Consider the following 15,616-nt stretch of genomic DNA (forward strand, 5'->3'; position numbering starts at 1 on the left):
GGTTTTGGTTTCTTAAGAGAGTACATTTGGAATCCAATAAGATTGTTGGTATCTTTACTCTTACAAATTGTTTTGCATCAGCAGCTTTGTGAACACTCCTAATATAAGGAAAACAAATTATCAAATTTAAAGAGAATTTTCTTTTTACCTGGCAATGTATTGGCCTTGGATTCCTAAAGGGGTACCTGGAAGAGATTTAATTTCACTGAATATAATAAGCACAAGATAATACAGTATTTCTATTTGCCTATGTCATCGTGCTCATCCATATTTTACTTGCCCCAGTATAAAGGTGCCCCATTAACCACTTGTCACTTGACTTTGTCTGCCTTGATGAAGTCCCTGAAGACTTGGCTGTTGTTCCAATCAGTGAGGCAGGATGGTATACAAACCCATGAATATGTTGAATAATATATGTTTGTGTCCAGCATGTTTTTAAGGATTCTAATTTGAATTTTGATGTTTTTAATTTTCAGTTAGCTATACAAAGTTGCTTGGCAAGGGGACACCCATAAAAATAGAAGAAATAAATATGTAAGAAAGGAATACATGTCTTTGACGCACCATGAAGTGATCTCTGGGGTTGTGGTTTTTTTTGGTCTATGTCAAAAGGTGCGTTGCAGTCTGTTTGTGACACTTCATTTCCTTGAAGGCAGCGTTTTTACTTCAGTCGACTAACACACTGTTGTGAGCACTACCCTGCCCTCTGGTTACTAACAGCGGCCCTCTGCTGCTCTTGGTTTGCTGGATTGTCTTCTCTTACAGAAAACCTAATCACCATCTGTTTTTCAAGTTATGTCTTAGGCTTTTGGAAGACTACTTATGTGCTTTAAAACACTAATATAGCAGGTCCGCTTATTTATGGATCAGGCATCAATGTACCGTTGACCATTTCAAGAACTTCAGCTGATTTGAATGGGTATTATGATTGCTTTTACCTGCTGGCCCTGCCTATCCTCCTACAGAGGAATATCTCACGTAAACATCAGAGGTGATGCCATTTTTGCCTACTCTAATGCCATTTCCTCTTTTCCATGGAATGCCTTTGGATACCATGGCCACTTGCTGCCAGCAGTCCCTTGTAGCAGTCACCAGTTTGAGGTGAAATTGACAAAATGTCCCCCAGATGTCTCTTCTAGCTCAAATGACTGTGGGTGGAACTATAAAACTAGAGCAAGTCTCTTATCTCCCCATATCTCTTGTGCAATGCATGACAAAAAGTAGCAGAAGAGGAAGAAGATAATGGATTCCTTTGTGTCAATTCTCCAGCCCACAAAATAACTCCATAAAATGGGGAACTGACAACAAAAGGCCCTTAGATCTTCTACTTGCAATAAAGGTAGTGTTTTCCCACCATACTTCTTTCCTCTCCCCTCTTCATATTCAGATATAATTCTTATTCCGCTGAGGTAAAATATGAAATATGACCAGCACTTCATTAAGCCAATACACTTTAAACTGGCTCCTGCAACGAACAGCAGGAAATGCTGCTTCGTGGATGAGACCAGAGGACGTGCAGAATTATCCCCAAAGAGATTCCTAAGCCAAATTAAGTTTGAGAAATGTTTGGCCTTCAATGATGACATAATTTCCAGTGGAAACTGGCAGATGTAGTTTGCTCTGTCTGTTACTTTTCTCCCCCAGCTTCTTTTATTTCCTGACACAAGTTCATCCATATCATATTCCTACCCAGACCTAAGTCAGCTGCTCAATATATAGTTCTATTTTTCTATAGAACTTCAATGGCAAAGTTAAATAAAATGTTATATATCATATTCTGAAAGTTACCGAGTATTTTAGAAAGGTTTGGCAGTTGCGACATCTTGTCTATGTTGATGGCTTTGCTGGTTTCCAAGAGAGTTGAATTTTTGCACGCAAGGTGTGTTTCAGGACTAGCAGTGTCTTCTGAAGACAGAAGACAATCCAGTTAATGTTTCTATTATTAAAATTCAGAAAGATCTATAATGTTAATAATGTATAATCTGAAACAAATGTTTTGCTAAATGCATAATGGAACTAATTTATCTGAGAGTTTAGGAAATTTAGATCAGGAATTGCCAAATCAAAAGTTAAAAAATAAGGGTGATTTTGAATTCATGAGCTGATTACAGGAATATGCATACATTAGCAAATTAAAAAGGATTGGGCAGAAGACTATTTAATCTGCTTTCCTTCCTTATTGTACCTAATATATCGAAATATAATGTACTAATGGACTGTCTTCTAATTCAAAGAAAAAACAGATACATGTGCATATATAAAACATGAAAGGTATGTGTATCTCTTTTCTTCATTTATTCTCACAAATAATTTTTAAAATGTGTACCTAAGCCAGTTTCATCCCTGAATATTTCAGGTGATGAATAACTACTTGTAGAATCAATAGTCTCGGTATAACTACAGTCCAGAGTAGTCTCCATATCCAAACAATCCAGCAAAAAGTCTGAAACTCCTGTTGGTAATGTCATTCCTGGAATAACAGCAAAATGTAACATTATCAAAAGATAATTTTAACTTTGCAAAAGCCGAGAAAAGCTTCTGCTGGAAGCAGCAGGTAAAGAATACAGAAAGATTTAAGTTTTATCAAATTGCTTACCTCTCCATTGTGGAGCACCCTGTTACAAAACCGAAAGGAAGCATACAAACTGATCGAGATAAACCAATAATCCTTTTCCATGACAAAATGGTGCTGTCTATCTCAAATAAATGTATTTAGCGACAAAGGGGGGAAAAGCAAACTTAATTGTATTCCTATCACCGAGACAATACCAAATATACTCAAAGAGTTTGTATATACACTGTGTTTCCCTGAAAATAAGACCTCCCCAGATAATAAGCCCAATTAGGCTTTTGAGCGCATGTGCTAAAATAAGCCCTCTCTGAAAATAAGCCATCCCCGAAAATATTAAACCGTATCCGCAGCTGGTCCCCATCATTTCTTCTTGTTAGGATTAGAGAGACAGAGCTGGAAATCAGGTAAGATGACAAGAGGAGCCCTGTCTTATGCCACGTGCCTCAAAAGACCTCCCCAAAAATAAGGCCAAGCGCTTATTTCGGGGTTCAACAAATTATAAGACAGGGCCTTATTTTTGGGGAAACACGGTAGCTATTCTTAATTACATTTTATCCCGCCTTTTATTATATTTTTATAAGTAACTTAAGGTGGCAAATGTATTTAATACTCCTTCCTCACAGCAACATCCTTGTGAGGTGGGTTGAGCTGTGAGAATGTGATTGGTCCAAATTCACCCAGCTGGCTTTCATGCTTAAGGCAGGACTAGAACTCATAGTCTCCTAGTTTTTAGGCCACCACCTTAACCATTACACCAAACAATACATACACAAACATATACAAATTTAGTTGCAGTCAATCGGATTTGCCTTTAATAAGCAATCAGAAAACTTGGGCTGATGGGATAAACATAAAACTCCAACCATTCAATGGCCTCCTAAGGTGATGTTATGAGGAACATATGAACAAATTTGATTGACACTGATTAGCTATGGATTATTGTAATGAATACCATTTACTGAAATGCTTAGGTGGCACTGTCAAAAATGTATATACTGTATGTTTTTTTTCTTTTTCACTATATATTATTTTTTATTTCAATTAAAAAGGAAAAATAAACATATTAATCAGGAAGAATATCAAGGGGATTTGTGTGCTGAAGTACATTTTAATTGGTTGACAAATTTATATATATATGCAAATAATTACAATTCCATATATACCTATCTAATGCAATTAATCAAGTATGTATTTATACATATTTATATATTATAGATAATGTTTATTCTTATTTATATGGTATTATGTTTTCTCACACATCTTTAGTAAAGTTGAAATTCCCAAAATTACATTTCTCCCAAATAATATAACTTTAAATGTCAGAGTTCTCTAAGATTCACTGAGGAAAAAATGGGCAATTTTTTGGTTAATCGTATTTTGGGAACATGAAAATTTTTAAATGATCATATTTCCAGGCAAACACCTGTTTTGAATCATATTCCAAACCAGCAAACTTTTAAAGAAGCCTGCTATAACAGATTTAAGATTCAACAGATAAAATTTTCCTCCCAACTTTACCTCAAACTAATCAGTTGTATCTGAGAAATTCCAGATTATTCATATAAATTGCATTGTGTAGATTTGGCTCATTTGTGGATTTAATGGACATCTAGGTTTCACATATATACTTATATGTGATCATTCTCCTCCAATGGTCTGCTAAATCAAGTGTTTACTCTAATTATTCAACTGCTGTAGAGAAGTAGTGCATGAATTTAACTAAAGAAATAAGTAAGCAAAATCAATACAAAGAGCCAATCACTATAAGCTGCCATTTCCCATGGTGGCAGGACTGAAAATTCATTTATAGTTCTGGTCTTTACATGTCTTTGAGATACAAAAGGGATAGATCAGTCTGAAGACCACAGCTCAAAAACCTACTAAAATTTTCAAATTAATAATCATTTTGCCTGACATGACATCATGACCACAAACTCAAAACCCAATTATTTAGTAGTGTTTATTTACTGTGTCCTCTCTCCTAGGGTTCTAAAGCTCTTAAAATTTGGTTTTGGTCCCAGGCCTGGAGTTAATGTAGCCTTGTATTTTTGAGGTGTTTGATTTGTATTGTCTTTGAGGTTGTTTTAGTCCAGGTTATATGTATTTTATGTTTTATCAGTTTTTATGGATTTTTTGATTTTAGAGTTGGAGGGCTATAACACATTTGAACAAACGAACAAATAATAAACAATATCAATCCTCATGAGAAAAACTGACATGGAGCAGGTAGGTTATATATCAATGTTACTTTATGAGACCCATGTGCAAAATCAAGGCTTAAAGTTATACTGAAAAGAATAGAACAACATACATGGGAACTCTCACCTGAAGTAGCTTCACTGTATCTCAGGCTTTGTGTACTTGCAGAGGTTAAATGCAAGGAATCCTATGGGCAACAATGAAAGAGCAGATATCACAGCAAATATCATCATAACATTTCTCAAAAATTGTTGCCTGGAAGTGATCCTTCACACATTTGCTTCAGTTAATCTACCCAAGCTATGCTGTAATTTTGGGATAGCAATTTTTTCGTCAAGACAGGACTATCGTTCTTATGATCAAACTATTACCCCAGTGAACACAAAAAAGCCATATTACCAAGCAAGCAAGCAAACAAACAAACAAACAATAAATAAAATACATACATACATGCACGCACACACACACACACACCGGTCTACTGCTCATCCTCCCATCTGGGGTGGTTTTATTTGACATCTTATTACTGTTGTCTATATTTTTGTACAGTTACTTGTTTTAAATGTTTTGACCATTTGTAAACTGCCCACAGTTGCTGGGAGTCAGACAGCAGATACATTTAATAAATTACTATGATTATCATATCATTCTCATCAAGAAGACTGGAAAGGACACCACAATCTCCCAGGACAATGTCTTGCTGTCTAAAATATTCTTAACTTCCCATTGCACATTTCTCCATATCCTAGTAAACTTATAAAATATACTAAATTTAGTTTTAACCCTGGTTAATGTTTCATGACTTAAGTGAGTAGTTTGGTTAATTTATGATTCAGTGTATTATGTAAACCCAATCTAAGTCAATGGGAACCAGATATGATCAACTTTCTCAAATTACAATCACAGCTGAATATGGTTTAATGGAATCCTGAATATTATCCTCAACCTTACTCAATTAAAGTGATCTCACAATACTATGTCTACCTTTAAAGGAGTTGTTTCCATGTCATTGATGTTACTGGTTACCTCCGTACTTCTATATTCACTGCAATTTAATTCAATCCTATTTAGAAAAAAATGAGGGCAATTACATTTTCAGAGGCTATTTCAGATCTTTTCAGATATCTACAACCTCCTTCAGTAAAACAGTAAGTGTATTATGTTTGCTCCTGAGCATTCATTTAATAAGAATGCTGTTGATAAGAAAACTGGTCCAAGAACACCATTCCCTTAGTATGATATATTACAGTCCCATCATCCCCAGTCCCTGTGCAATTATACTGTTAACACAAAGTGATCTAAAACATTTCATAAGATTAAAACAAAAATACCTTTAGAAGTTTTTTATAGAAAATAAATATATAAATAAATGTATTTTTATAGAAAATAAATTAAAAAAATAAACCATTTGTCTGAAATGGTGCAGGGTTTCCTGCCTCGGCAGGGGGTTGGACTAGAAGATCTCCAAGGTCCCTTCCAACTCTGTTATTATGTTATATGTTAAGTCCTGAATGTCTTATTATTCCCTACCTTTCTTCAGTTGAAGGACAAACCACCTGAGTCACTTCAGAGTATTCTTGAATTTTTGGTAATGCTTTTGTAACAGTGCTTTTCATTTGTCCTAAGGAGACAGAAGGAAGAGCAAAAGTTACTACAAGAGCAGGAGGAAGGAGGAAAATAGAGTTTTAAGATCTTCAGCATTATTAAACTTATCGAAAAGTCATAGGTAAAGGTAAAGATTCCCCTTGCACATATGTGCTAGTCGTTCCCGACTCTAGGGGGCTGTGCTCCAGCAGTGGGTTGCCCCCGGATCATTAGAACCGGTAGTAAAACCGGCAGGAGGCTCCGCCCATTGACCCGGACATCATTATAGGTGATCTGCGCATGCACAGAAGAGCACACAAAGGTGCGATGCAAACCAGTAGTAAAGGTAGGTAGAACCCACCCCTGCCGTGCTCATCTGTTTCAAAGCCAAAGAGCCAGCACTGTTTGAAGATGTCTCTGTGGTCATGTGCCAGCATGACTCAATGCCAAAGGCGCATGGAACGCTGTTACTTTCCCATCAAAGATGGTCCCTATTTTTCTACTTGCATATTTTACAGGTTTTCGAACTGCTAGGTTGGCAGAAGCTGGGACAAGTACTGGGAGCTCACCCTGTACGCAGCCCTAGGGGTTCGAACCGTTGAACTGCTGACCTTTTGATCGACAAGCTCAGCATCTTAGCCACTGAGCCACCTTGTCCCTCTTAAAAGTCTAAAAGTCATGCATTCACCTAAATGATCTGTTTTATGTAAAGGGGGCATAGAGAACCAGTTTGGTGTAGTGCCTAAGGCATCTGACTAGACATCATGAAACTCTGAGTTCTGGTTCTGTCTTAGGCACAAAATTAGCTGGGTGAACACTTTCTCTCACCCTAGGAAAGAGGCAATGGCAAATCCTTTCTGAAAAACCTAGTCTACTCTCTAAAGTTACTCTCTCTTCAAAAGGAGAACTGCTCCCCCTTCTGGTTACTCAATTTAATTAATTTTGTAAGCAATCCACTTACAGTACACAGAAAGCTTTCGTTCTTCTAAGTTTAGGCAGTTTTAAGGTAGCAGACTAATCAAGAGGTGAGTTACTATTCACAGATTGGGAAGAATGTTCTACATTTACAGTACATTTGGTGAAGCCTATTCATAATCACATTTCTGGGTTAAACATTGTCAAAAATTATTGAAAAAGGAGACCTGGATCAATCACCTAGTTTAAAACAAGGAACAGCATGTCTTTCTTCCATAAATTATATTTTTATAATTTGAATAAAAGATATTGCACCTTCTGGATGTGATCACACTTCCCCAAGCAGAATTGTTATTTAGGCCTGGTGTGTGTCAGTGGTGGGTTGCTACTGGTTCGCCCTGGATCGGGCAAACTGGTAGCGGCGGCAGTGGAAGGCTCCACCCACCCGCATTGCACACGAACATGCATGCACCCAAGAGCAAACCGGTAGCGGCGGGTTTTGAAACCCGCTCCTGGTGTGTGTGTGTGTGTGTTCCTCCTAGAGTCACAACTGTTCTGAAAGAGCACATGGCACTGTGGCTCCAAAAGCCTTCATACAGCTTCTTCTGATGCATTAGCTACAACCTTCCCTGAACTAGAAGGCTTTGCTTTCATTCACTGAGTCATCTTTCATTTGGACTATTGCAATATGCTGTCCATGGGGATTCCATCTGAAAATTTTGACTAGTCCAGAACGGAGTGGCTTGGGCAGTTATGAGATCCACACAATTTACTCACATATATACACACAGCACCACTGCTTTGCTTTTGGGAGCATTTCAAGGGGTTTGTTGTTACCTTTATAAGCTCATAAACCCTATTCCTGGTTGTTTTTATTCATCCATTAAACTTTCAAAAGAAAGATCACACTGGACTTGTGCCATTACTGTACAAGCATGTGTATCCTGCCCATGTCCCATGGGCCACATGTGACCCTGGACTAACGTGGCCCCGTAAGAGATAATAAAAATATTAAAATAAAGTTTGTTTATATACATTAACTATATTCTATATTCTTCATTCAGTGAAGCCCAGGCAAGCCAAAAGTATAAAAACACCCATGGTATAAAGCTATCATCTGAAGGCCTTTTCAGACACTGTTCCTTTTTTCTGGAACAACATATACCTTAGAAATCCTGTAAAAGAGGACTTGATAGCTATTTTTAATATGTTGGAAGCCAATCTTATCCCTGGTAACTGCATGACAGTGATAGCACAGCTTATTTTACTATATTCTAGAGGGGGGAGGAGAAAGAAAGAAAGAAAGAAAGAAAGAAAGAAAGAAAGAAAGAAAGAAAGAAAGAAAGAAAGAAAGAAAGAAAGAAAGAAAGAAAGAAAGAAAGAAAGAAAGGGCAGCCCTAACAGGATTGTGAATTTTATAGATGGGATCCCCCAAAGACAAATTAGCAGAAACCTGAAAATTAGAATTTAGGGGATTGCATAAAGAACCTCTTTAGCTCTAGAAGTAGCTCTAGTAGAGCTAAAGAACAGAGTAGAGCATAAGTGTAGAGAGTAAAATTCAATCCACCAAAAAAAAAAAAAAAGATTTATACCAGTTTACAAGACTCAAAGACAGCTTCAACCTTAAGTTTTCAAAAAAGCCATTAAGAACAATTTTTTTCCCCAGCTAGCTTTGAGCCCCTTTGCAGGGGAAATGTTTGCATTAGCTGTTCAGTGGAATATTTTACAGGTCGTCCTTGACTTATGCTCACAATTGAGCCCAACATTTCTGTTACTAAGCAAGACAGTTGTTGTGAGTTTTGTCCCATTTTACAACCTTTCTTGCCACAGTTCTTAAGTGAATTGCTGTGGTTCTTAATTTAGTAACATGGTTATTAAGTGAATCTGACTTCCTCATTGATACTGCTTGTCAGAAGGTTGCAAAAGATGACCACGATAGCCCGGGACATTGCAACCGTCATAAATATGAACCACTTGCCAAGCATCTGAATTTTGATCATGTGACCGTGGGGATGCTGCAACGATTGTAAGCGTGAAAAATGGTCATAAATCATTTTTTTCAGTGCTGTTGTAACTTTGGTCACTAAACAAATAGTTGTAGGTTGAGGACTCTCTGTATTACATTAGTTATATTGCTATAAAGTATCGGTATGCACACTACTCAGGATTAGTTATGACTGGAGTAGCATATAAGTCTAATAGAATAAACAACCTACCCATGTAACTAAAAATGAACCAGAAGGCATTGTTTCTTGTTCCTAAAGTGCTTCTGGAATTCAGAATCAGAATATTCTCCATGAAGCTTCTTAGAAATACATAGTAGTCCTTGACTTACAACAGTTTATTTAGTGACTGTTCAAAGTTACGGCATTGAAAAAAGTGACTCATGACCATTTTTCCCACGACCGTTACAGTATTCCCATGGTCACGTATTTAAAATTCAGATGCTTAGCAACCGACTCATATTTATGACAGTTGCAGTGTCCTGGGCTCCGGAGATTAGACTGGTCCCCATTCTAGCACTCTTTCAGCGGGTCCTGAAGACATGGCTCTGCCAGCTGGCTTAGGGAACTCAGAGCAAGATGGAGCCCATTAAATGGCTAGTATGAATGTGTGTTGTCACCAGACTGAGGGGGTTATTGTTTTATTATTTTGCTTTTTATTCATTTTCTTTTATATTGTGTTTTTATGTCCTTGTGCGTGTAGGCGGCAATATAAATTTTCTAAATAAATAAATAAAATAAATGTGATCCCCTTTTGCAACCTTCTGACAAGTAAAGTCAATGGGGAATCAGATTCATTTAACCGTGTTACTAAATTACGAACTGCGGTAATTCACTTCACAACTGTGGCAAGAAAGATCATAAAATGAGGCAAAACTCATTTAACTGTCTCAATAAGAAATTTTGGATTCAACTGGGATTGAATCTAAGTCGACGACTACCTGTATTTAAGAAAAAGTAAGGAAGTGCAGGCTATAAACCAAATGCAGTCTATATTACACCCATTTCAGGCCTACGAAAATCCAGGTAGAACTTTTCCCTCCCCCTGAAATTATCTTCCCTCAAACTGTCCAGTACAAAGTGCTTTTCTTCATCAAAAAACTACCAGCCTACAGAAAACAATTTTTTAAAATCTGTTTTACCAATATGAACCCATTTTTTAAAAAATCAAGGCTCTTTGAACATTTAAATCCTAGATAAATGCACTTTTGACACATTCTATCCTATTATGCTTTTACTCCAAAAGTTGTCCAGGTCTAGTTGCAGGGTGGTGGTGTTTCTCTTCCAGCTCAAACCTAGGTCACAATTCAAAGAATAATCCACTTGTAATTATAGCACACATGGCAATAAGCAAGCCACGAAGTCAGTGGTGGGATTCAAATAATTTAACAACCGGTTCTCTGCCTTAATGATTTCTTCCAACAACCAGTTCACCAAACTGCTCAGAAAGTTAACAACCGGTTCTCCCGAAGTGGTGTGAACTGGCTGAATCCCACCACAGCACGAAGTAGATTGTGGAATAAATTTCCTAATAAAACACACAAGGCTGTGGTATAACTAGAATTTACAGTATTTCTCTTAAAGCTATGCAATAAACAACTCCTGACACAACCCTGACTTAAATTGCAGAAAGAAACTATTTGGTAAGTACAAACTTGTTCAAGAAATAGAAGCATAGAGATGAAATGAGGCCTCACCAAATCACCTGGTTCTTCCATATGAATCTTCAGACCTTAAAAGAACTAACCATGATTGCCCTGTATATTTTTATGAGATCCAGGGACCTATAAAATCAGGAGTACATAACTACATTTCAACTTCAGACCTTCACCCTTAACTCAAGGAAGGCCAGAGGATGGGGTGTGGCATTTAAAAAATATCTTGCTGCAAAACTTTAAGTTGCATCTTCAGATCTTTGAGAGGATTTCAAGTGATTCTAATAATGATTTTATATCTACATTAGGCAGGATTCAGCTCACCACAGTCCAGGAATTATAAGCAATAAATTTATTTATTTCATACGGGGGAAAAAAAAACATTTGTTGTGAAAAATCTTGAGGCTTAGAGCTGTATTGTTTTCCTTCTATACATCCATTGAAAATCTAATTCACAGAAAATGTAAGTAATTTAAATGAGATGGAAACAATATCATTCAACTATTCTCTTTACATTGTAGAGAAATGTTCAAACTAGATCAGATCATCTTCAGCCTTCAAGTCATCTAAAAGCTCTTTATGATGATCAAAAAAAGTACAAACAGAAATTATACAGTCTGAAATATCACTCTAAATAAAAACATTTTAAATTTTTATGAAGATGTCACCTTTTTTTTTACCAACAGTGCTTTTCATCTGAGGTTCACAGCTAAACTCAGAAAGCAGATTTGGGTGCTCCTGAGATGCTTTGGCGTTACTCTTCATTCTGACCAATGCAACAGATGCTGTTTTAGCAGGCAATGGAGAAGCACAATGTGTTTTCTTTTGCATTTGCCTCTTCCCGGAATACAAACGTAATTTCACCCAATCCATCCTCTTTTTGTCTGCTTTTCTTCCTTCAGAACTGCTGTCTAAAAGGAAAAGAAAATAAGACAAGATCTAAGTCAAATATAACCAAGGCATCTTTCTGAAGCTTAATGATCTTCAGACATACTTGTTGTCAATACTTGCTCTACCCAAGCCATGATGGCTCAGGAAAACAGGAACCAAGGTACAACAAACCTTGATACAAAAAAGAACATAAGGATATCATTTCGGAGAATAAAGCAGTAATCCAACTTAAATGTGCCCAAAAAAAGAGAAATCAGGATTTGACTAGGACTTTCTTGAGCAGGGAGTTGGTCTGGAAGACTTCCACTGTCCCTTCCAACGAACTCTGTTATGCTGTCCAGGAACTGCACCAACTAACTCCAAAGCTATTATTTCTACAGCGAAGTCAAATACCAATTGTCCTCCAAGAGAAAATGCCCCAAAGTGTATTTTCTAGAGGAATATTGTTTGTTATGCAGACAGGTAACTCAAAAGGTGTAATTAGGTTTGCATTAATATATGCTACTTCGAGGACACTCTCAGGAAACGATTCAAGATCTGAAGTGCACATTTAGCCAATATAGGGAGAAAAGCAGAGAAGCCAAGAATCAGCAGATGAAGAACTGAAGGTGTGGGAGAAATAAGGATGCTTGGATACAATTATAAATCCAGATCCGATTGTAAAGATTCGGCCCAAGCTGAGATGACACAGGTGAGGTGGGTGAACAAACTGCCTTATAGTATATCAAAAATATAACTCTGAAAAATATTAGCGAAAGGACGAGAACCTCGTATTCGAAAGTTCCTATGGTCACAAACGGTTCCCCCACACCACAACCCGCCGTCAGCTTCTCCGCCCGCCTCATTAGCTTCCTTAATAACAGACTGACGATCTGCGCCTGGGAGTGAGCGGGGGGAGGTATTCTGATAGGCAGCGGTTTTCACCCAATCACCACTCAGGAACGAATCCAACGATCCTATCGGAGTCCTCAACGCACTCCCTTCCTTCGCCTCATTTGTTCAGCTCGTGAAGCGCCGTGGCTGGACGTCTAATGAGAAGAATCTGCTGGATGGCTTCGATCGAATCAAAAACCCGGCTGCCAATATTTGATTGACTTTACACGTGCATGCTTTGTCGTGCTTCTCGCTTCTTAATGTGATACTTTCCAGTTGCTTTCGGTGGCGGATACCATTATCCTTCCAAAGGGGGATTAATTTCTGCGAATTAAGAGGGGTATTTAAAGAGTTTGAAGAGTGTATTTCCGTCAACTCCTACCGTATAATTTGGCTTGTTGCATTATTATCTCTTTACTTGTGTGTGCACAACCTAACGTACAATTTTCTGGCTTTTTAAATACAGAAGACTCTATTTCTTTATACTCCTACTGTAACTCAAGGAGATGCCTTTGTCGGATTGACAGGACACATTGTGTATGCAGCAGACAACAGCCAGAATCTTGTTAAAAGATTTGATTTTTATATATTATATAAGATTGATATATGATATGTAATATATGTGATATTATATATTAAGGGGCATGCATAAGAGCACGAGTGTGCCTACTGTTCCTATCCTATTGTTTCCTTTCGTTATATCCAATTAATATAGTTATTACATACTCATACCTATATGATATGTAGAAATGATATGTTGAAATGATAGAAGGTGTTGAAGCTACAGGAACCTTGGGGGCAAGTGACCACGCAATATTGGAATTCGACATTAAGCAAATACAAGTAGTAGAACAAAGTCAAACTAGAGTCTTGGACTTTAAGAGAGCTAATTTCAATAAACTTAGAGAGAGCTTGAGAAGGATTCAATGGATGAGAATCCTCAGGGGGAAAACAACTCAAGAAGCTTGGGAAATTTTGAAAAGTGAGATTATAAAAGCACAGTCTAACACAATACCAATGAAGAAGAAAAATAGTAGATCTCAAAAGAAACCAGCATGGATGCATAAAGAACTATCTGACAAATTGAAAGACAAAAAGGACAAATATAAAAAGTGGAAAGAGGGCAAATAACTAAGGCAGAATATCAGCAACAGCCCGAGCCTGTAAAGATGAAGTGAGGAAAGCTAAGGCTCACAATGAACAAAGGCTAGCGACAAAAGTAAAAATAACAAAAAGCTTCTTCCAACATGTTAAAAACAAGAAAAAAGTCAAGGAAACAATTGGCCCATTGCTGGGAGAAAGTGGCAAGAAGATGACAAGCAACAGGGAGAAAGCAGATCTACTTAACTCATTTTTTTGCATCTGTCTTTACACAAAAGGAAAAAACAATCCAACCTATCAAAAACAGCACTACAAAAACAGATTAGAAACACAAGTTAAAATAGGGAAGAAAATGGTAAGTGAACACCTGTCTACCCTAGACGAGATCAAATCACCAGGACCGGATGGATTACACCCCAAGGTTCTGAAGGAACTGGCAGACGGATCTCAGAACCACTGAACTATATCTTTCAAAGATCCTGGAGCACAGGGAGCTGCCAGAGGACTGGAAAAGAGCTGATGTAGTTCCCATCTTCAAAAAGGAAAAAACAGATCCAGGAAACTACAGACCTATCAGTCTGACCTCAATACCGGGGAAGATTCTGGAAAAGATAATCAAGCAACGAATCACCGAACACCTTGAAGTAAACAAAGTAATAACCAAAAGCCAACATGGGTTTGTCAAAACAGATCATGCCAGACTAATCTTATCGCATTCTTTGACAAAATGACAAAATTAGTAGACCAGAGGAATGCTGTGATATAATTTACTTGGACTTCAGTAAAGCATTTGATAAAGTAGACCATAACCTACTACTAGATAAAGTAGAAAATGTGGGTTAGACAGCACCACCACCAGATGGATTCGTAATTGGCTGACCAACCGCACTCAACGTGTAGTCCTCAACGGAACTACATCCACATGGAGGAAGTATGCAGTGGAGTACCCCAAGGCTCTGTTTTAGGCCCAGTACTCTTCAACATCTTCATCAATGACTTGGACGAGGGATAGATGGGGAACTCATCAAATTTGCAGATGACACCAAGCTGGCAGGAATAGCCAACACTCCAGAAGATAGGCTCAAGTTACAGAAAGATCTTGACAGACTTGAACATTGGGCGCTATCTAACAAAATGAAATTCAACAGTGAAAAAGTAAGGTTCTACATTTAGGCCAAAAACAAAATGCACCAGTACCGTATATGTGGTACCTTGCTCAATAGTAGTACCTGTGAGAGGGATCTTGGAGTCCTAGTGGATAACCATTTAGATATGAGCCAGCAGTGTGCAGCAGCTGTTAAAAAGCCAACACAGTTCTGGGCTGCATAAACAGAGGATAGAATCAAGATCACGTGAAGTGTTAGTACCACTTTATAATGCCTTGGTAAGGCCACACTTGGAATATTGCATCCAGTTTTGGTCGCCACGATGTAAAAAGATGTTGAGACTCTAGAAAGAGTGCAGAGAAGAGCAACAAAGATGATTAGGGACTGGAGGATAAAACATATGAAGAACGGTTGCAGGAACTGGGTATGTCTAGTTTAACAAAAAGAAGGACTAGGGGAGACATGATAGCTGTGTTCCAATATCTTAGGGGCTGCCACAAAGAAGAGGGAGTCAGGCTGTTCACCAAAGCACCTGGGGGTAGAACAAGAAGCAATGGGTGGAAACTGGTCAAAGAAAGAAGCAACTTAGAACTAAGGAGAAATTTCCTGACAGTTAGAACAATTAATAAGTGGAACGACTTGCCTTCAGAAGTTGTGAATGCTCCAACACTGGAAATTTTTAAGAAAATGTTGGATAACCATCTGACTGAGATGGTA

General features: G+C 37.7%; 1 protein-coding gene across 1 annotated transcript in view; it reads right to left on the reverse strand.

Annotated features, from left to right (window-relative positions):
* LOC131190947 (uncharacterized) overlaps nucleotides 1–12,210 on the reverse strand; it is a 24,163-nt gene extending 11,953 nt beyond the window's left edge. The window contains exons 1-8 of the mRNA XM_058168513.1: nucleotides 11,923–12,210; nucleotides 11,597–11,839; nucleotides 6,302–6,392; nucleotides 5,756–5,834; nucleotides 4,898–4,958; nucleotides 2,327–2,470; nucleotides 1,789–1,905; nucleotides 149–185 (exon numbers count right to left, since the gene is read on the reverse strand). Of these exons, the coding sequence (XP_058024496.1) occupies nucleotides 149–185; nucleotides 1,789–1,905; nucleotides 2,327–2,470; nucleotides 4,898–4,958; nucleotides 5,756–5,834; nucleotides 6,302–6,392; nucleotides 11,597–11,839; nucleotides 11,923–11,953 (803 nt within the window). The 5' untranslated portion in view covers nucleotides 11,954–12,210. The remainder of the gene's footprint in view (nucleotides 1–148; nucleotides 186–1,788; nucleotides 1,906–2,326; nucleotides 2,471–4,897; nucleotides 4,959–5,755; nucleotides 5,835–6,301; nucleotides 6,393–11,596; nucleotides 11,840–11,922) is intronic.
* Between the last annotated feature and the right edge of the window lie 3,406 nt (nucleotides 12,211–15,616).

The sequence above is a fragment of the Ahaetulla prasina genome, chromosome 2, assembly GCF_028640845.1.
Source record: "Ahaetulla prasina isolate Xishuangbanna chromosome 2, ASM2864084v1, whole genome shotgun sequence".
NCBI lineage: Eukaryota > Metazoa > Chordata > Lepidosauria > Squamata > Colubridae > Ahaetulla > Ahaetulla prasina.